This window comes from Lates calcarifer, linkage group LG13 (genome assembly GCF_001640805.2).
Source record: "Lates calcarifer isolate ASB-BC8 linkage group LG13, TLL_Latcal_v3, whole genome shotgun sequence".
NCBI lineage: Eukaryota > Metazoa > Chordata > Actinopteri > Centropomidae > Lates > Lates calcarifer.
Genome location: NC_066845.1, coordinates 26,779,193 through 26,800,116, shown reverse-complemented (window position 1 = coordinate 26,800,116; position 20,924 = coordinate 26,779,193). Strand labels below are relative to the sequence as shown.

Sequence of the window (20,924 nt, the reverse complement as noted above, 5' to 3'; positions counted from 1 at the left end):
TTCACAGTAGTTGAGACATTTCAGTACTGAGGCTTCATTTTAGAAAGCACATGATATTTCAGAGGTTGAGACAGTTTTTAGTGAATAAAAGAGTGAAGTTTGAAGCTGAAATGTTTCTTATACACTGGTGAGTAAACAGCTGTTAAGTTTGCTGTGTAGCAATAAGAAAACCTACATGTAGCTCCTTCTTGTAATTACTGGATGGACAGACAGTGGTCCAGAGCGGAGAATGAGAACAAAGTAATGCAAAAAGGCTTCAAAATGGCTACAGACAACACAAATTCGAAGAAAAGAGGTACAATGACCACAAAGAGACAGATCAAAACAACCTGAATGTTTTTTTTCTTTTTACATTTCAAGGTACAGGTCAATAGAGGCTTGTTAGAATGAAGGTAACAATTTCTGTCCCAGGCTGCAACAAACTGTGAAACTGAACACAAAGCAGAAACTAAATATTGTCCAGAACCACTGAGAAACACTGAGGAACAATATTACAGACTGGCTACAGATTTAAAAGGTGGAATAACTGACATTGGTTACAACAGTTGCTCTGTAGCAGCCAGCTCCAGTGGCACCAAGCTCCAAAATATAATAAAAAGAAGGAAATTCAGAGTCACTGAAATATCAAGAGAGGTTAAGTAACTAACTCTGAAATGTCAAGAAAGGTTGAGATCTACCCACTCCCAGCGCCAAAAGAGAGGATCTAATGCGAGATTCTCCCCATGGTTGTAAGATGCACAGTTTTAATGAATCATTTAAAAATCAATCAATATAATGTGAAGCATTATGATCAATGTACTATGTGTGTGTGTGGATGAAATGCATATAAAATCATATGACACTGTGATTGAGCAAGGATGGAAAGATTGTGACATGACTGGAAAGTACCAGAGAGCCTGTCCGGTCTTAGAAAAGGGGAAGTTCAATAGCACACTGAAAGATTGGTATGAGAGTATGAAAGTCATGATTTGTGAATTAAACAGTTCATTGTAATTCAAAGTGTGAAAGTTAAAGAATAACTGTACCAATAATATTACTAAAAGTGATGATTAATAGTATCAAAGGTAACTAAGAATAAGAATGATTGAAAGAAGCGGTATGTAGGATGGGTGCAATCACTATTGGTAAAGAGAGAAGACAAGAAGGATTGCAACACAGCATTGCCGGAGCTAGCATTTTCAAAAGTAGTTTGGTGAAGGAAGTCAGAGAGGGAGGGGGGAGAGCTGGCCAAAACCAGATAAAAGGTGATGTACCAGACAACTTATTCGGACTCTTCGCTGACCATCGGTGGATCATCACCTAAAGAAGACCCCTCCTCGGCCATCATCAAGAGAACTGGATTCTGCGAACTTTTATTCACTAGAACGAAGGAATCTTGGAGACTATTTGCTGCTAAGAGGACTCGAGGCAAGAGGAGTTCTACAAGGATTGTTATTTTCTCCCTCTGCAGTAGAGGATTTGGCCATAGTTCGCCAGGCCAAAAAGAGGAACTGTGATTCGGGCGGGGGTCCTCCGGGACTTTGTACGGGGTCAGGAGGCTCGCCCCTCACGGGACTGGCCTGAATCGGTCAGCTAAGGCCAAGCTGCCAACCCCTCCATCTCTCTTTCCACATTATTCACCTATCTCAGTGACCGGTTGCAGAACTTAATACAGGAATCAGTGAGTTACTTATTCTAGATCTACTTTAATTACTTTTTAAGATTGATTACATTGTTTTATAGATTATAATATGATATGCTGTATGCTATGCCCTTGCTAAAACTGTGCTCAATAAAGTTTATAAATTGCATCTAAGGTTAAATTGTGGACATTGGTTCTGTGATTCTCAGTTAAAGTAAAATACTAGGTCATTGTGTGTTAAAGATTATAAGGTTCTTAAAGGTTATTTCAGCCTCTCAAATTAACAGACCCTTGGGGCTTACAAAGCCACGAAATAATTTCCTAACACCATCTTTAAGAGGAGAGCTGCCGTTAACAGGTGTGACTGGTGATCATACCCGGCCCGTAGGGCTACTCGGTTGGGTTTGGCACCAGTGGTAGCAGGGTGGGCATCTGGAAGTAGGCAGTTAGTAGCTAGGCGAGTCTCCTCGCCACCAGCTTATAACAAGCCGCAGAAACTATAAGTTGGGTGAAAAGTACTACAGCTGTGGGCTCGGACCCTTTAAACGGAGAGGTGGTCCAGACCTCCTGTACCGGGGTGATACTGGCGATCAAACAGTAACAAACCCCGGCGCTCTCATCCCAGGAACTTCCCCGCTATCGCCACCAGAACAAAGGGTGAATTCCACCACACACTGAAACACGCGGTGTTGTCTTGAGCGTGATTTAACTTCACTGCAAACCAATGACACCTTAGGCCTGGTCTAGCAGCGTAGTTGGGGTTCACTGGGTGAATTAAATAGAAACGGGGGAAGCGAGCAGATGACTTTGAAACACACAAACAAATAAACGAAAATAAAGCAAACTAGTCCGCCCGAAGGGCATCTCCCATCTCTTTTTGCCTGTTACCGACCCACTTGCCAGGGCGGACTAGACAGAAAACATCAAACCAAAACCATCAACCAACCACTGCAAGAGCAGCTACTGGACCCCAGCTGCTCAGCAAAAAACAATTAATTACAAATCTTAATCACTTTTATTAATCCAACATTAAAAAGCACTATGATAAAATATTAAAACAAAACTTAAAATACCTGAGATGTCGATCTACTTTGCTACCGATGACCGATCATTTCCCACCCCACAGGTGAAACAGGTCTGACTGTGAAAAAACAATGATTATCAGACTCTCAATCAAACTTGACAACACACTAAGGTCTACCCATTGTTCCTGCACGCCAGCATAGAATGAAATGTGCACCTGCCTCTGACTGAACCACAGTTACTACCGGTGTTCCCCCTACAGGCAGCCCTATATCTACATAATACACTTCCGCTTTTCCTGTTTGGTGCTGCCTACCACAGTCACAGTCACTTATAATTATATGTGAAAGTTACACACAAAAATACACCAAGTTTCTACCTTCAAAAACAGACTTGTTGCAATATCTTGTTTCCACACAGGCCTACCACCGGGACAGACAGCAGGACACCGGAAACTGTAGTTTGCACTGACTCCACAAGATGGCGCCCGTGAAGATTTAAACAGTTCACTGAATAATGAGAACAGACAGCAGTGACATTAACAGCAGTGATGGTGAGTGGAATATTTTAATCTGCCACATATCTAATATTTTTCTTTTGTCGTGTATTGAATGGAAAACTTAGACGTTGGTCTGAAATCTGAAATAACTTGATCCTGAGAATGTATCTCCTTAAACTTGGTGTTTACATCAACTTTATAGTACAAACTTGAGGTACTTGTACTTTCCCTGAGTATTTCCATTTAATGCTATTTTATACTTTTTATATATATATATATATATATTTTTTTTTTTTACTATAAAACCCTTTGTATGTTGCACAAACAAATATAGAGTGACCATATTTTCAAACCTTTTCAAACTGTGACCCTTAGTCTATCGTATGCTCATGCACTAATGCACACACCATAGGCATCTTCATCAGGATAGGGGACAATTATTTCAGCTAACACATCTACTGAGCACTTTTCAACAACATCTCAAAATAGACATCAGTCATTACAATAGGAAGTGGAGGTGATGTACATGGATCCTAGTGTCCAACTGCTACATACAACATACATGCATTCATACAACACAGATGATTTGAGACAAAAAACTGCGATTAAAGCTCCAGTAGCAAACACATTAAGTAACTGTACAGGTACATTTGGCTCAATATACAAGTCTTCAATGGATCACAGCAGGATAGATTTCCATTTCCAGCAGAGAGAACACAGGGTTCACCTCTACATTAAACCTTGTCTCTGACAACACTGATGTAACCAGAGCTGTGGAAATATACATTATACTGAATTTATCATGTGAAACAGCACAGTCCAGTTACCCTGATTCACTCATAAAAAACAGAGAAAAAGTTAAACGGATAAACTGAAGAATTACAGATGTGTTGGTGTCAGACAGAAACAGTCTGATACTCTGCTCCTGCTTCACGTTAAGTTCAGCTCTGCTGAAAGGCATCGATCCTCCTCACAGAGAGCAGAGATCAGAGCTAAACTGGCCTCTGATCCTTTTCTTCGCACCGTGTCCATCACCACTCGAGCTTTGTCTGCCCTGCTCGCTGTTCCTGATAAATCCATCTCATCATCAGTTATCACCCCACGCTCCAGGAGTTTATCCAGCAGCTTCTGTAGAACAGGTTCAGAAACTCTGCTGATAAACTGAGTCCGAACAGACTTCAGCATCTTTTCTGCTGAGACGCTCAGAGATCCTGCTGCTGCTGCTGGGACACTCAGAGTCCCTGCTGCTGCTGCTGGGACACTCATGTCTGCCTGACCTGGAAAATGAACAAGACAAATTCTTGTGTTCAGTGACCACACATAAATATATACAGGAGAAATGACTGTCACAGTTACAGTGGGAAAGGACCTGGAGGACTATCTAAAAGGTCAAAACCTGGTCATGCTTCTCTTGAGTGATGGAGATGAAATGTGGTTGGCAGCTGTAGGAAAGTGCTTCCTTCACTAAACTAACTGCATGTTACTGCCAGTAGTAAACAGGATCAGGGTTTGCATGAAGCCATGATACAGTTCTGACGTGTCACCCCTGGAGGTTGACTATTGGTTGATTTGGGACTTGATGGAGGGAGGTGTGAGAAATAATAATTATTTTCTACACTGAAACTCTGGTGCTGGAGCTCTGTGCCCAGTAAGACCCATTAAAACTGGTTTCTTGACTGTAGAATAAAATGCAGGTGGATCAAGTCTTTACCAGACACGTCAACTTCACTCTCCCAGACATCTGTATCTGTTTGGTCTCGGACTGTGACGGTCGCTTCCTCTATGTTTGTCGGCAGGCGGATCTGAAACGTTGGGAGGTAATTTGGTCCAACATCCAGGTCAAACTCTATTTTCTGAAAACCAGTAACACCAGTGTCAGAATCTTTATGGTATCCAAAGTCAACTGAACGTAACCAAGGGAAGTTTGATGAATCCTGTCGGCATGTTACAAAACCTTTTATTTGAATTATTCACCTTAGGCTGTACTTTATGGGCCTTCACACAGTGAACAGTGTAACTGTGATTTATGATGAGTCTGCAATAGGAAGGCACCTCGATGAACAGAGAATTTTGCTGTTTTGTCCTCACCTGAATGATCAGAAAATGTTAATTGTATCATCCATTGTATCTGTGTCAGCTGTGAGACATCTACACAGTCCAGTTTCACCAATAAAATGATAAAGAAATTCCACCTGATCAGTCAAGTAGATACTGATGAGTCTGGACTGAATGTGAAGCTGTAACATTTCATCAGTCTTTACCTCTTGCAGGGGGACGTTGCTCGGCAGGAGAAACACATTGAGGTTTTGCTTCTGTGTTTTGGGGTTTGGTGGTCGGAGGAACAAGAAAACATGGCCGCTAACTGGTTTCATGTAGTTCCATAACCTCCCCAACATCTCCGAAACCCAGACGAGGCCGAAGGAGGAGAGATGAGGGACTTTGACGATCACATGAGTGTCTGTGATCTCCAGCGGGTTGAGGAAGCTTATTCCATCCTCAGTGACGTGGACGACCAACAGCAGGCCTTCATGGATCAGAGCTGTGAGAACATGGAGACATTCAACATCTGTTTCACTGCAAGACAGAAAGTCTCTGATAAACACTTTCCTTTAAAATCTCCAAAGGGAAGTTCAAGTATTCAGATGTGAATATTGCCCAACAGTTATCAGACCTATGTGAAAATAATTTTCCAACCTTAACTGACAAACTTAAATTGGACTTGGAAAGCTGGAATAGTTTGCATACAACCATTGGAAAACCATGGGAAATGAATGTGCTCCAATGCTTCTTCTACTTTTTCCTGGGCCTATCAGAGATGGATTACATGCTAGGCATAGCACAATCATTTGCTCACCATCCTTAGTTTCACAGTGTGGGAGGTGGAGCTCACAGACAGCAGCCTCAGGACACTGGATATTGAACAGTGGCCCAGCAGGTGTCTTGCCAGCTGTTTGGAGGAGGCTGTTATCCCATTGGACGGTCCTGTAGAGCAGCTCCGCCTCCTTATCCACAACAAACACCAGTCCAGTTGAAGAACACCCAAACCCACCTGGACCAGGACACCTGAACCTGCAGGACACAGACAGCAGAATGACCACAATGAACTGAGGAAACCCTGTGATGAAATCATCATCCCTAATTAGACTCCACTTCATGAGCCCCGAGAGACCAGAGGACAAAGGAGACAAACAAATATGTGCAAATAGAAAGTTCAAACCATCAAAAGATGCAACAGACCACCACCAAACCAACAGAGAGCACATCAAGAGACTGCTGAGGTTCAACAGAGGAAAGCTGTGGGGGAAGAAGGAGGAGCTTACTGCCTACAACAGTGTTAAGTGATTTTATTCATTTGTGATTACCTGTATGAGACTCGTGCAGATTCAGTTTGCAGCTCAGGTGTGAAGCTTGATGGAGGCTGGGATTCAGAAAGGAACAACACCAGTTACCGTACTTGAAATAACCAACTTGTGTTCAGTGAAGCAAACAAATATTCTTGCACTGGTACACTGGTACCAGTTCAGGCCAATCATGCCCAAAAGGCCTCCCTCACTGCTGGTGTCCATCAGTAGGTTGACAAGTTGCTGCCACAACAGCCACCTACAACCTTCTGACCACAACTCTGAACAGGCTCTGAACATGGCCCACTCAAATTCCATTTCCCTAACCTTTGATCACGAGCTCTCTGTAGTGACTGAAAGAATGAGATTGCAAATACAAGTTGTTGAAATGGGTTTCTTCTTTCAGAGGGAGCACAATGTTGAGCTGCTGCTCATTTGCGTTGAAAGATCAGGATCCTCCAGGACGCCGCCTTCCACTAGAGGTGGCAGGAGACTCCGGGATAGAACTTCTTGGACAGACTCATCTCACCTAGCCTGGGAATGCGTCAGGGTTCATACCTGGCTTAACCTACTGCTACTGCAACCAGACTCCAAATAATCATAAAGAATCTAAACATTCATCTGAAAATCAGATTGTTGGTCGTTAAGGTGATTGATCAGGCACCGTGACCTCAAACTAAACATCAGTTAAGAATCAGTCTCACAGAAATTTATCCAGATTCTAAAATTATTCAAGATGACAAATTAAGGGCACAAATTGGGCTGAATCTTCTCAGTGTCTGCCTGTCTTAAGGAAACAAAATGATCTTTATTAATTGTCAAATTGTTCAGCGACTCCTCCTGTAGCGTACAATGCAAATATTTTCACAATGGATGGTTTAGTTTTCTGATCTAAAGAGATACTTTATGCATTTTTCTTTCTCCATCTTGTGTTCTCCTGTGTGTTGTGTTTTTAAATCTGTCTAGAATATCAGGATTCAATGGTTCTTCTCTCACCTTCATCAGGTTCATGTCGTTCTCAGACACATCTGGCTTTTTCATGTCGTTCTCAGACGCATCCAGCTTCTTCGTGTCGTCCTCAGAAACATCTGGCTTTGCATCTGCTGTGTTTGGGTCCAGTTTAGAGATTTATTTTAGACAGAAATCCATAATAAAGACTGAGTGTTTACTCAGTTGTAGTGACTAAAATGATCAGTATGAATATCTTTACAGAGGGTATCTGGGAGCTTTTTGAAATCAAATCTAAAGCTTTTTAAGACCTCAACAAAAAACATTTGTTGACCATTTCTTTGGTCGGCAGTGCATTTCAAACAACTTCTCTCACCCCCAGGAACAGGCATTTCTGAGACACTGTCCAGACCTGCCATTCTCCACCTGTCCGCTAGATTTCCTCAGGCTTTCCCACCAGTCCTGCTCACCTGTTTACATTCACACATCACCCCCACCAAGTGACACCCCTGCCTCTCATGATCTCCTCAGTCCTTCAGTGGATCTAACCAGCTCACCCCCTCCAACCCAATCTGAAGTGTCAGATGCTTTCCAGAAAAATGAATGGACATCAGGGCTGAGCCAAACTGATATGTATCTCCAGCAAACTGATACAAATGAAGCAGACAGACTGATGAACAGGAGACACTGTTTCAGTACTCACAGGTTTTGTCTTTGGAAGCTTTAATCTCCCTGCCGTCGACCCTGTAGGGACAAACACAACCCAAACAGTTACAAAGTGGAAAATAATCAGGTTTTGTTTGAGTCAGCTTTATTAAACCTGACAATGAGAATCACAGAAATAATAGCTGAATATTAACTGATCCTGTATCAATAAGCCTGGTCAGTGGGTTGGACAGAAATTTACAGTCTCACTATTAATCAGGGTACCATGATATCACCCTGGTACCCATCCTAGGTTCAGGAAGAATAAAGGTCAGAAATGTATAAACAAACTGCCTCTCAACCAATCAGATGTCTAGAAAACTAAAATATCCCAGCTGCTTTGGCCAGCCTTCCCTCTTCAGCCCTGTGCCAACTCTCAGACTGTAACAACTCCGTCCTCTTTCTGGGCCTCACTTTTTCCCAGTTTGTCCTTGGGATGCACCCCACACTCAGTCATCCAGTTGCTGTGACCTCTGTGACGGCCTTATAGTGTACTCTGGACTTTGCCTCACTCACTGCTGTTGTGACAGACCATTTGTACCCATACAGACTTCTATTCATGATGCCCGGATCTTGTTGTCTTTGCTTGTCTCACTTTGGTCACCTAGATCTCCTTGGTAAGACCCCTGGTCGGGAGCTGAAGCCCATTTATAAACTTTAAAACTCTGATATATGATAATGATAATAAAGGACAATGGCATATTAACATATTGTACCTTTCACATGCTTATGTTATCTTATCATTCAAGTACAGTAAATGTGGCGTGTGGCTAAGCTAACAATGAACAAACATGCAGGAATGAGGCCTTATGAAATATACCTCACAAAAATACTATCCAGATATTGTTCTATGTCCTGAGCTAAATTAATACTTACAGACAATGCTTTTAAAGGCATAAACAAAGGGAAAGAGTCAGTACAATACTGCTGAGAGCAGCATGGACCGACTACAATCCTTTACTGACCTCAGAGTCTCCAGTCTACAGTCTGGACTCTCCAGAAGATCACACAGCTCCTTCATGTCTGAATCCTGCAGCTTTTCATTTCTACTCAGGTCCAGTTCTCTCAAATGGGAGGGGTTGGACCTCAGAGCTGAGGCCAGAGAAGAACAGCTGATCCCTGAAAAACTGCAGTCCATCAACCTGAATAAAGAATAAAACATGTAGATCAAATCATTTCTAACCACATATGTCCTAATCAGTGAGCTTTTCCCTCTCAAGAGAGCCATCATGATGTCAGCCTTCTACAGACATCATCAGACATGTTGGACTAAAAACTTCCGACAATACTTTGATGGATCAAACTTTAAATGTCCAGTCCTGATTCAGTAACAAAGGTCCTGGTCCTTTCAGCTTCTTTATGATTCATGACAACTGACTGAAATGAACTGAACCTGAAGGAATAATTCTCAGTCTGAGATCAGAACAACTGACAATATAGAACAACCACTATTTAAAATGTCATTCATTCTAAATGAATGGATTCAAGTTCTGTGTGAAGATAAATGAGCTTCAGTTGTGGATTAAAGATAGAAGATCTCCAACAGTAACAGACAGTGAACTGACCTCAGAGTCTCCAGTCTACAGTCTGGACTCTGCAGAAAACCACACAGCTCCTTCACTCCTGAATCCTGCAGCTTGTTGTGACTCAGGTCCAGATGTCTCAGATGGGAGGGGTTGGACTTCAGAGCTGAGACCAGAGAAGAACAGCTGATCTCTGACAAACTGCAGTTCATCAACCTGAATAAAGAATAAAAGATGTGAGTTTAGGAGACAAAATTCCTGCATGAAACCATTCAGTGTTTCATCATCTGTTCAGAGCTGAAGAAGGTTTAGAATGAACAAGTTTAGAAACTGGAAACTCCAAACACCTGAACCAACAGGATGCAGCTTAAAAACAGTCAAGAGAAAAACAGCTCTCATTAATATTAATGACAACATGCTGTTGCTTCAATAAAGACGTTGTGACTTCAGCTCTTAAACTCTGCAGCTCCACCACAGGCTCCATCTATACAAACTCAGGCTGTGCAGACACATTTATCTGAGATTCAACTGAAGATCATCAAGTTTTCAAAGAGAACAAACATGTCAGACTGAACTGTGGAGAAAAGTCAACATATTTATATATTAAATTACCTAGTTTATGACACAACAGACACAAAAACCTGGTAAAAGGAATTCAAATATTTAACCTAATAAACATTTTTAGAAAGTGTTGAAACAGTCAGTACAAACATTACAGAGCCTCATAAAATTGAAACAGAAACAGTCACTGAGTTAAACCACAGAAGAAAACCATTAAGAGAATTACCATTAGGATCCTCAGTGTGGATCAGTATAATATGAGCCTGATGTCTCCAGGTTAGAGTCAACACAACTTTCACATCAGATTCATCTCAGCACAGAAATAAAATATGGAGTCTGACCTCAGAGTCTCCAGTCTACAGTCTGGACTCTGCAGAAAACCACACAGCTCCTTCACTCCTGAATCCTGCAGCTTTTCATTTCTACTCAGGTCCAGTTCTCTCAGATGGGAGGGGTTGGACTTCAGAGCTGAGACCAGGGAAGCACAACTGATCGCTGACAACCTGCAGCACCTAAATCTGAATAAACAATAAAACATACATATATATACATATATTCTTCAATTCAATTTTATTTATATAGCGTCAAATCACAACAGAAGTTATCTCAAGGCACTTTTTATATAGAGCAGGTCTAGGCCGTACTATTTAGATTATTATAATTACACAGAGAGACCCAACAGATGCCACCATGAGTAGCACTAGGCAACAGTGGGAAGGAAAAGCATCCTTTTAAGAGGCAGTTTATAGAGCGATTCCTGATAATGTTGCCCAAGGGAAACAGTGAATAGAGTTGTTCCAAGCACATGTTTGACTTTTGTGTACATGGAAGAAACATGCACAAACTGAAGCCTATCAGATAGATAGGACTTAAACCAGTTTAGTGCGGTTCCTTTAATTCCAATAAAGTGCTCCAGTCTCTGTAAAAGGATGTGATGGTCAATCATATCAAAAGCAGCACTGAGATCTAACAAGACTAGTACAGAAACAAGTCCGTTGTCTGATGGAATTAGGTCAATTGTAACTTTCACAAGTGCTGTCTCTGTGCTATGATACAAACTAACTCCTGACTGAAAGTCTTCAAATAAACTATTGTCCTGCAGAAAGTTGCATAACTGTTTTGCAACTTCTTTCTCCAGGATCTTAGAAAGAAAGGGGAGGTTGGATTTGGGTCAATAGCTAGCTAATATATCTAGATCTAGAGTAGGCTTTTTCAAAAGAGGTTTGATTACAGCTACTTTAAAAGAATGTGGCACATAGCCTGTTATTAAAGACAGATTAATTGTACCTGAACTGAACCTGAAGGAATAATTCTCAGTGTGAGATCAGAACAACTGACAATATGGAACAACCACTATTTAACATGTCATTCATTCTAAATGAATGGATTCAAGTTCTGTGTGAAGATAAATGAGGTTCAGTTGTGGATTAAAGATACAAGATCTCCAACAGTAACAGACAGTGAACTGACCTCAGAGTCTCCAGTCTACAGTCTGGACTCTGCAGAAAACCACACAGCTCCTTCACTCCTGAATCACCCAGCTCATTGTAGCTCATCTCCAGTCCTTTCAGGTGGGAGGGGTTGGACTTCAGGGCTGAGGCCAGAAAAGCACAGCTGATCTCTGACAAACAACAGAATCCCAACCTGAATCAAGAATAAAAGATGTGAGTTTAGTAGACAAAGTTCCTGCTTGAATCCATTCAATGTTTCATCATCTGTTCAGAGCTGAAGAAGGTTTAGAATGAACAAGTTTAGAAACTGGAAACTCCAAACACCTGAACCAACAGGATGCAGGTTAAAAACAGTCAGAGACACAAAGAGAAAAACAGCTCTCATTAATATTAATGACAACATGCTGCTGCTTCAATAAAGATGTAGTGACTTCAGCTCTTAAACTCTGCAGCTCCACTACAGGCTCCATCTATACAAACTCAGGCTATGGACACAGAAGACATTCTTCCTTTTGTATTTTCTCTTCAACAGGTGATGTTTTAAATTCTCACACAGAAAATAAAAAAAATGTTTGAACCAATAAAAAACTGAAACTTTAAAGATCTGAACTGAATATATACAAAACACTGTAACAGCTCCAGTCAGTCAACTAACCCCAGAGTCTCCAGTCTACAGTTTGGACTCTCCAGTCCAGAGGACAGTATCTTCACTCTTGAATCCTCCAGGTGCCAGTTGTGAGTCAGGTCCAGTTCTATCAGATGGGAGGGGTTGGACTTCAGAGCTAAGGCCACAACTTCACAATGAATCTCTGAGAGTCCACAATTACTAAATCTGTGATTAGAGAAAATATAAAATCTGTTAGAATATGATCACCTGAGAGTCTCTGTCTGTCAGTATATGGAAAGACTTTAATACCATGAAACTTGATGACTTTTCTGTAATGTTCCATCATGTTTCTGCATTTACCATTATTCTACAGTTTTTTGTTGTTATCACAGTTCAGTTCAGCTGTTGATCAAAACTTACACACTCATTTTAGTGTTGAGAATTAAACAATGTCAAGAAGCATATTTAATGTGAGTGAGGTTTTTGTTTCATTTGATTTAAAAGGAGGTGAGGCATCTCCTAACATCTGACATGCTCATTATGACTTCAGTCATCTTTGGAAGATGATACAGATCTTATAAAAACTTTACAGAGCACCCTGTATAACCTCCTCATTATAACATTACTGCTTTCACTCTTCACTGTAAAATACTGTTGTCTGTTGTCAGAAAATCCTGCTCATCACAAAAACCTCAACCACAGTCTTCTACAGATTTATCCCTACACTCCTCTAACACTGTCACAACGGACAGTTAAAAAATATGAAATTAATGCAGCAGTACTAGAAAGAGCAGCTTAGTTATTTTACACACTCTTCCTCCTTGGCAAAACCTGGTGACTATATGGCCCACAATGCAACTTTATAGGTTATGGTGGTTTACGCTTTGTATCCTAAGTAAGGTAAGTTGACTTCTTTCTAACTCCCCCTACTTAAATTTTTTTTAGTTTTCAAACTTTTAATCAGGTGGCCAGAGATCTTTGGAGAGTTTACCTGGTAAAGGGTCAAAAAGGCAAGTGGTGGGTTTAGAAGCTAGTACCAGCTTAGATAATGAATCAAGACATACAGTCTCAAAATTAATCAGAGCAGAAACTCTCTGAGACTCAATGTAATGCTCATCTGTTTCTGCAGCAGATGCTGGAGAGAATGAACTGATTTGTAATCTAATCTCATCAATTTTACTGCTGTACACCTCATCATTAACCCACATGGGTAAAGGACCAGAGATGACTAATCGATGCTAACACATTGTTCTGGCAAACTCAAACGTCCTAGCTAAACTAGCTATCAAGAATCCGGGTGTCACACTTGATCCTGCTCTTTCCTTCGATCAGCACATTAAAGACATTACAAAGACCGCCTTTTTTCACCTACGCAATATAGCTAGGATTCCCTCCCATGCTCTGCATTCTCAGAGTGCAGGGCTGCTATCTGTCCCCAGAGTTAAAAAGAAGTCAGCAGGCTGCAGGGCCTTCTCCTATCGGGCCCCCTTCCTCTGGAACAACCTCCCTATTGATATTAGACAGGCTGACTCAGTTGAGGCCTTTAAATCCAAACTAAAAACTCATCTTTATGCCTTAACTTTTAACTAGCACATTATTCTGGTTTCTATTTCAGGATACCATTTTTCCCTCGGCGGGTTGGGTCAGTCTCAATGCATCAGTTAAGATTAATAGTTAGTAAATGTTGTCCATGATGTCCTGCCGACAAGATTATTATTAACTGTCTTAATATCGTTGCATCACTTTAACTGTGTGTTCTTCCCTCAAGCACATTACTGCCCAGGCTGTGCTTCTCTCTCTCTCTCTTCTACTGTCTCTTACTACAGGGTTCTGCCTCCGGAGCTGTTGAGTCTCCTGCTGCTCCCATGATCCAGCTCAACCCATGATGTTACAACATTTAAACATTTATTAGTGTTAGTGATAGTGTTATTGCTATTAATGTTTCACTGTTCTGTCATTATTATTTCTTTAGCTATAATTACTATATTATTATTGTGAATCCGGTTCTGCTCGAGGTTTCTGCCTCTTAAAAGGAAGTTTTTCCTTGCCACAGTTGCCTAGTGCTGCTCATGGTGGATCTGTTGGGTCTCTCTCTGTAAATTTTATACGAGTGTGGTCTAGACCTGCTCTATATGTACAGTGCCTCGAGATAACTTCTTTTGTGAATTGGCGCTATATAAATAAAATTGACTTGACTTGACTTTATACTAGGGTTTCCTCATGTGCAGTCAATTCTAGTCTCTCCAACACCTGAGGTGGAACAGCAGTGGAGTCCTGTTTTATTTGTTGTTATTTACAAATAAACAGAAAAACTGTTTTCATTAACTGAACACCAACAATCACAACCAACTGAAAATCACCTCAAAAAAATGTGATGTAAAACTAAGAACAATGAGAATAATTTAATACTGTGTGTATCTGAATTTGACTGAACTACTGATCTAATCTACTGATTCATAATGTTAAAATGTCTGGACTCACCGAGCCTTGCTGCAGTTCCTCACAGCTGGGATCAGTCTCAGTCGTCCCTCGTCTGTTGTATTGTACTCGTCCAGGTCCAACTCATCCAGAACCTCCTCTGACATCTGCAGCATGTAGGCCAGAGCTGAGCACTGAAACACAGAGAGTCTCTGCTCTGATCTGTTCTCTGACTTCAGGAACTCTTGGATCTCCTGATGAACTGAGTGGTCGTTCATCTCCATCAGACAGTGGAAGATGTTGATGCTTCTGTCAGGAGATGTATAATACATGGTCATCTCCTTCAAGTTGTTGATGACTCTCTGGATAATTTCTGGACTGTTCTCTGTCTGACCCAGCAGGCCTCCTAAGAGTCTCTGGTTGGACTCCAGAGAGAGGCCATGAAGGAAGCGAACAAACAGGTCCAGGTGGCCATTTTTACTTTGAAGGGATTTCTCCATAGCTCTCCTCAGAAAGACATCCAGAGATGGGTCACTGTCACCATCATAATATTGGTCATCATCATGTTCCTGATCTTGATTCCCCAGGAAGCCCTCCCGGGACAGTTTAGGGTTTGTGTTGTTCCAGTCTTTTTTCAGGAAGTCCTTCAGTACCTGTGTGTTCCTGTTGGTGAAACAGTGGAACATGTAGACTGCAGCCAGAAACTCCTGAACGCTCAAATGAACAAAGCAGTAGACTGTTTTCTGGAAGATCACACTCTCTCTTTTGAAAATCTCTGTACAAACTCCTGAGTACACCAAGGCCTCTGTCACATCAAGACCACACTGCTCCAGGTCTTCTTGGTAGAACATGATGTTTCCTTTCTCCAGATGTTCAAATGCCAGCCTCCCCAGCTTCAGAAGAACTTCCCTGTCAGCCTCCGTCAGCTCCTGTGGACTTGTCTCATGTCCCTTATCGTACTTGTTCTTCTTCCTCTTTGTCTGAACCAGCAGGAAGTGTGAGAACAGGTCAGTCATGGTCTTGGGCAGCTCTCCTCTCTGCTCTGTAGTCAACATGTGCTCCAGAACTGTAGCAGTGATCCAGCAGAAGATTGGGATTTGACACATGATGTGGAGGCTCCTGGAGGTCTTGATGTGTGAGATGGTTCTGTTGGACAGCTCTTCATCACTGGATCTCCTCCTGAAGTACTCCTCCTTCTGTGGGTCAGTGAAGCCTCGTACTTCTGTTACCCTGTCAACACATGAAGGAGGGATCTGATTGGCCGCTGCAGGTCTGGAAGTTATCCAGACCAGAGCCGAGGGAAGCAGATTCCCCTGGATGAGGTTTGTCAGCAGCTCGTTGACTGATGACTTCTGCGTGACGTCAGACACAACCTTCCTGTTGTTGAAATCCAGTGAAAGTCTGCTTTCATCCAGGCCGTCAAAGATGAACAGAACTTTACAGACAGCCAGCTTCTCTGCTGTGACCTTCTGTAATGTTGGATGGAAAACATGGAGCAGCGTGAGAAGACTGTACTGCTCATCTCTGATCAGGTTCAGCTCCCTGAACGAAAGCAGAACCAGCAGACTGACATCTTGGTTTTCCAAGCCCTCTGCCCAGTCCAGAGTGAACTTCTGCACTGAGAAGGTTTTTCCAACACCAGCGACGCCGTTGGTCAGAACCACTCTGATGGGTCTCTGTTGGTCAGGTAAGGCTTTAAAGATGTCCTGGCACCTGATTGGAGTGTCATGGAGGGTCTTCTTCTTGGAAGCTGTCTCCAGCTGCCTCACCTCATGTTGGGTATTAACCTCTTCACTCTGTCCCTCTGTGATGTAGAGCTCAGTGTAGATCCTGTTGAGGAGGGTTCTACTTCCTGTTCCATCAGTTCCTTCAGTCACACGTTCACATCTCCTCCTCAGACTGATCTTATGTTCATCTAAAACCTCCTGCAGACCACTATCTGCTGAAAGACAACAAACACTGTCAGACTAAAGACAATCTGACAATCTGATGATTCTTTACATCAGCTACAGAAAAACAAGCAGAGAAAAGCTTTTTCATGTTGTGCTCTGTAGAATCATCTTAAATGTCAGAGCTGTGTGATAGAACAAATGACTCTGTAGAAAACAACAAGTCCTGTTTTCAGAAATGAAGACATCAGCAGACAGATGTTCAGTCTTACTTTGTACAGTGCTGGTCTGACTGGCTGTCTGCAGTCCAGGTCTTGATCTGGATCTTTGTCCACACTGAGGACAGGAGGAGTCTCCTGATGGACCAGACTGGTCCCAGTATGAGGTGATGCACTGTCTGCAGAACCAGTGTCCACAGCTGGTAGAGACTGGATCCTTCAGGACATCCTGGCACAAGGCACAGGAGGACAGCTGCTGCTCCACAGAAACATCACTCCTCTTCCCCTCTCTGTGGACAGGAACACATTTCTCTTCCACTGAGGTATACGTGGAGGAAAGGTAGGAAAAAGAACATCCTCAAGACTCCATCTGATCCGTTGATGGCAACCCAGCAGAAAAGGATACAGCCTTCTAGACAAGCAGGCAAGCCCAAGTGTCTGACAGACTGTATTACAGTCTGAAGATCTCTGTACAAACTCCTGAGTACACCAAAGATGGTGAACATAGTGGGTCAAGTTCTGAAGCCTCTAGCTCATCCAGTGATGAGTGATCACTGATTTGGTAAGATTCACAGTAAGTATGCAAACTAGATAAAATACTGCACTGTGTATACAGTAGAAAGAGAGTCTTACTCTGTGTCTGGGGGTTGAGGTTCATGACTGAAACCTGGAGGGTCTTCTCTGGTCTGGTCACTCTCCATAGATTCAGAGATGGATGATACAGACTCTGCTCTGTGCTCTTCTTCCAAATCACTCACCTTGGTAAACCTGTAGCACTGGAGACACAGAATAATGAATTCAGTCATTACTCAGCCTCTAAGGTGCAGTTTCTAACCACCATAAAGAAAGCAGTTAGCAGCTGAAGGAGAACAGCAGGAGAGAAAACTGAAGACACATCTCTGACAACAGCCATGGACGGAGGGTCACGAGTCTCTAAAGAGTCTCGAGTTGTATTACAAAAAACAGAATCAACATTAATCATTAAATCAGTCATAAAAGTGGTTAAATGTCCCATTATTTTATGAAGAAAGAAGAACTAGTCTGTGCATTTGTTCCTTCTATTCTGGAAAACTGTAATTATCAGCTGGCCTGAAGAATGTTCTGGCAAACTGTCTGGCAGCTCAGGAAGGGAAAGCAGGGCCAGCCTGGCTGTGTTCAGCCAGTGGGGGGGGGGGGGACTGCTGACCTGGACTGGGGATATTGTTGAGCGGTGGAAAGAGCACTTTGACTTTGAGTCTGAAGACTCTGCAATATCTTTGGCAGGCTCTGGACATTGTGGGGTTGTCGTGGCTGACACGCCTCTTCAAAGGGGGACCAGAGGGTGTGCTCCAATTTCAGCCTCCCTGAGAAAGTTTACTCCAGGGTGCTGGAAAGGAGGATCGGACCGATTGTTGAACCTTGGATTCAGGAGGAACAATGCAAATTTCATCCTGGTCGCGGAACAGTAGACCAGCTTTTCATTCTTGTGGGATTGCTGAGGGAGTCATGGGAATTTGACCATCCAGTCTACATGTGTTTTGTAGACTTGGAAAAGGCTTATGATCATGTCCCCCGAGGGATCCTGTGGGGGGTACTGCGGTAGTATGGGGTACCAGGGCCGCTGATGTGAGCCATCCGGTCCTTGTACAACCAAAATGAGAGTTGTGTACGCATTCTTGGCACAAAGTCAAACACGTTTCTGGTGGGTGGGACCTTCAGCGCGCGCTGGTTGAAATGAGTTTCCTCCAGAGGGTGTCTGGGCTCAACCTTAGAAATAGGGTGAGAAGAGTGGACACTTGGAGGGAGCTCGGAGTAGAGCCCCTGCTCCTTCACTTCGAAAGGAGCCAGTTGAGGTGGTTTGGGCATCTGGTTAGGATGCGTCCTGGGAGTCTTTAGGTGGAGATAAAGGTATTTAGGTGGAGACATATTTAGCTTCTTACCATGGACTCTCTATGATACAATTTACAATTTACACCTACAACTGTAGTCCAGCCCACAGGAACAACATTGTGAAATACACTGATGACCCCATGCAACCCCTCTTCCAGTATGGGTCCAGCAGGCAGACACTGCACCTCTTTTAGTTAGGACTGGATCAGGCCTGAATCATCCCCTAGTTATGCTGCTACAGACCAAGACTGCTGGGGGACTTCCCATGATGCACTGAGCTCTCTCCCTCTCTCCCTCTCCATCTATATCTATTCGTATCTCATGCATGCCTCATTCTAACTCAACATCTTCTCTCTCATGTAGCTTTGTGCTCTCTGCTTAGTGCCATCAGACTCTACAATTCATCTGTTTAATAGTTGCCTTAAGAATCAAGAAAATCTTTATTATCCTCAACGGACACTTTGTTTCAGAGCCAACAGTTTTACTATTTAAAATGACAAAAGCAGCTGGAATAAAAGAGTTTTAAAACCTATTAGTTCCGCATCTCGGCACCACAAATCTGTGGTCAGAGGGGAGCAACATAAAGTGCCCAAAAAGAGGATGGCTTGGGTCAGTCAGGACAGAACGGGTTTCCTCAGTGTTCTGACCTTATATGAGTCTGAGAGGTTGTTCAGGGTCGTGCCTGCAACCTTGCTACACACTTTCGATTTCTGTTTCTTCTTCTTCTAATGGACCTCATAGCTAAGTAGGGACAGAATAAGAGTCATCATATTAAATAACTGATTCTTGTATATATTTCATTCCTATTTTTGTTACCTTTATGTTTATTTTACTTCTTCTACCTCAGTGTCTTGCTGCTGTATTTTATTTTTATTTTTATTTATTGTGACAAATGTATCTTATCTTACCTGGCTGCTATGACAATCCAATTTCCCTCTGGGATTAATAAAATTCTCTCTCTCTCTCTTCCTGTTGCTCTCTGCAGGTAGTTCTACCTCCAGAGCCGCAAAGATCTGTGACTGCAAACCACCTCCTGCCCCCATGATCCTGCTCAACTCACTAATGTTATTATTATTATCATTACTATTACCACCTTTTGGAACTGTTGTTGTTCTATGTTCCCTTCCCTCTCTGTCTTCCTCTCTCACTGTTGTGTTTGGGGAACTGCAGAGTCACTGACAGTTTCTTAACCGTTTCACATAAACTGTCACTCTTTAGCTTTGATTAGCAACCTGTAACCTCTGTGGTGAGTGAGCCTTCTCTACCACTGGCCATTTAAACAGACACAAGATGCTGGACAAAAATATTAAGATGTTTGTAGTCGTTCTCTTACCTTGTAACTTACGGATCATTACTCACACCCAATACTGACAGAGCACGAAGTAACAGATACACAGACCACACTGTCTAAATCCACACTCCACCTGATCAACCAACTGTTCCTTATCTCCTTTTACAGCCCAGACACAGTCAGTACTCACCTTGTTTTCCTCCTCCTGCTCTGTAAACTGTAAAACGTTGGCTTCCTGTCCTCATACTTTAAATACAGGAAGTCCCTTTTATTGACCTACATTAACTACAGGAAGTCTTTTTAATGTTGTAACCACAGGAAGTACTTTTATTGTCATACTTTAGGTACATGGAGCTGATTATATCTGCATCTGTGTTTAAATGCTGGACTTTCACTTGTAATGGAGTGTTATCATGACATGAGTGTGAAAGTAAAACGAGAACTTCTTCCATCACTGTCAGTGCTTTACTTTGAGAAATAGAAACATGCTTTTTTCTTTTCACTGAATACACCCTGCCATACAGTGAAACATCCTCTAACACTGAAGAAATATTGATTTAAAGCAGAAATAATCAGATCAGAATGACAATGCATTTCATGAAAATGATCAGTGATTCACAGTAGTTGAGACATTTCAGTACTGAGGCTTCATTTTACAAAGCACATGATATTTCAGAGGTTGAGACAGTTTTTAGTGAATAAAAGAGTGAAGTTTGAAGCTGAAATGTTTCTTATACACTGGTGAGTAAACAGCTGTTAAGTTTGCTGTGTAGCAATAAGAAAACTTACATGTAGCTCCTTCTTGTAATTACTGGATGGACAGACAGTGGTCCAGAGCCTGTTTGAAGTGACTGTTCACATTCCCTGTTGGAAAGTCAATCAGATTTCAAAAGACACACAAAACCACTTCAAAATGACTACACCTACACAACTTCAAAGAAAAGAGGCACAATGACCACA

At 42.2% G+C, this 20,924-nt stretch overlaps 2 protein-coding genes and 1 long non-coding RNA gene across 14 annotated transcripts in view; 1 reads left to right on the top strand and 2 right to left on the bottom strand.

Annotated features, from left to right (window-relative positions):
• LOC108875004 (protein NLRC3) overlaps positions 1 to 20,924 on the bottom strand; it is a 41,293-nt gene that overhangs the window by 12,125 nt on the left and 8,244 nt on the right. For 5 of the 8 annotated variants that reach the window (XM_051074826.1, XM_051074828.1, XM_051074824.1 and 2 more), the window contains exons 1-2: positions 3,024 to 3,155; positions 2,695 to 2,762 (exon numbers count right to left, since the gene is read on the bottom strand). The gene's annotated coding sequence lies outside the window, so the exon portion shown is untranslated. Of the gene's footprint in view, positions 1 to 2,694; positions 2,994 to 3,023; positions 3,156 to 20,924 lie in introns of those variants that run through there. The other 3 variants (XM_051074829.1, XM_051074827.1, XM_051074825.1) reach the window with 3 other exon arrangements.
• LOC108875104 (NACHT, LRR and PYD domains-containing protein 12) overlaps positions 1 to 20,924 on the bottom strand; it is a 34,019-nt gene that overhangs the window by 12,712 nt on the left and 383 nt on the right. Inside the window, exons 2-18 of one of the 5 annotated variants that reach the window (XR_007814385.1) lie at positions 20,754 to 20,828; positions 17,438 to 17,580; positions 16,859 to 17,094; positions 14,761 to 16,639; positions 12,328 to 12,504; positions 11,692 to 11,865; positions 10,563 to 10,739; positions 9,703 to 9,876; positions 9,103 to 9,279; positions 8,136 to 8,176; positions 7,481 to 7,587; positions 6,506 to 6,561; positions 5,998 to 6,212; positions 5,405 to 5,682; positions 5,118 to 5,231; positions 4,855 to 4,996; positions 3,497 to 4,420 (exon numbers count right to left, since the gene is read on the bottom strand). Coding sequence is in view for 4 of the 5 variants with exons in the window: in XM_018663780.2 (XP_018519296.2) it covers positions 4,074 to 4,420; positions 4,855 to 4,996; positions 5,118 to 5,231; positions 5,405 to 5,682; positions 5,998 to 6,212; positions 6,506 to 6,561; positions 7,481 to 7,587; positions 8,136 to 8,176; positions 9,103 to 9,279; positions 9,703 to 9,876; positions 10,563 to 10,739; positions 11,692 to 11,865; positions 12,328 to 12,504; positions 14,761 to 16,639; positions 16,859 to 17,094; positions 17,438 to 17,505 (4,362 nt within the window). In the remaining variant the exon portion in view is untranslated. Of the gene's footprint in view, positions 1 to 3,177; positions 4,421 to 4,854; positions 4,997 to 5,117; positions 5,232 to 5,404; positions 5,683 to 5,854; positions 6,213 to 6,505; positions 6,562 to 7,480; positions 7,588 to 8,135; positions 8,177 to 9,102; positions 9,280 to 9,702; positions 9,877 to 10,562; positions 10,740 to 11,691; positions 11,866 to 12,327; positions 12,505 to 14,760; positions 16,640 to 16,858; positions 17,095 to 17,437; positions 17,581 to 20,753; positions 20,829 to 20,924 lie in introns of those variants that run through there. The other 4 variants (XM_018663780.2, XM_051074832.1, XM_051074834.1 and 1 more) reach the window with 4 other exon arrangements.
• Positions 208 to 5,561, top strand: LOC108875196 (uncharacterized). Its single transcript, XR_001959832.2, has 3 exons — positions 208 to 1,660; positions 3,065 to 3,197; positions 5,414 to 5,561. It is a non-coding gene; the product is annotated as an uncharacterized LOC108875196 (long non-coding RNA).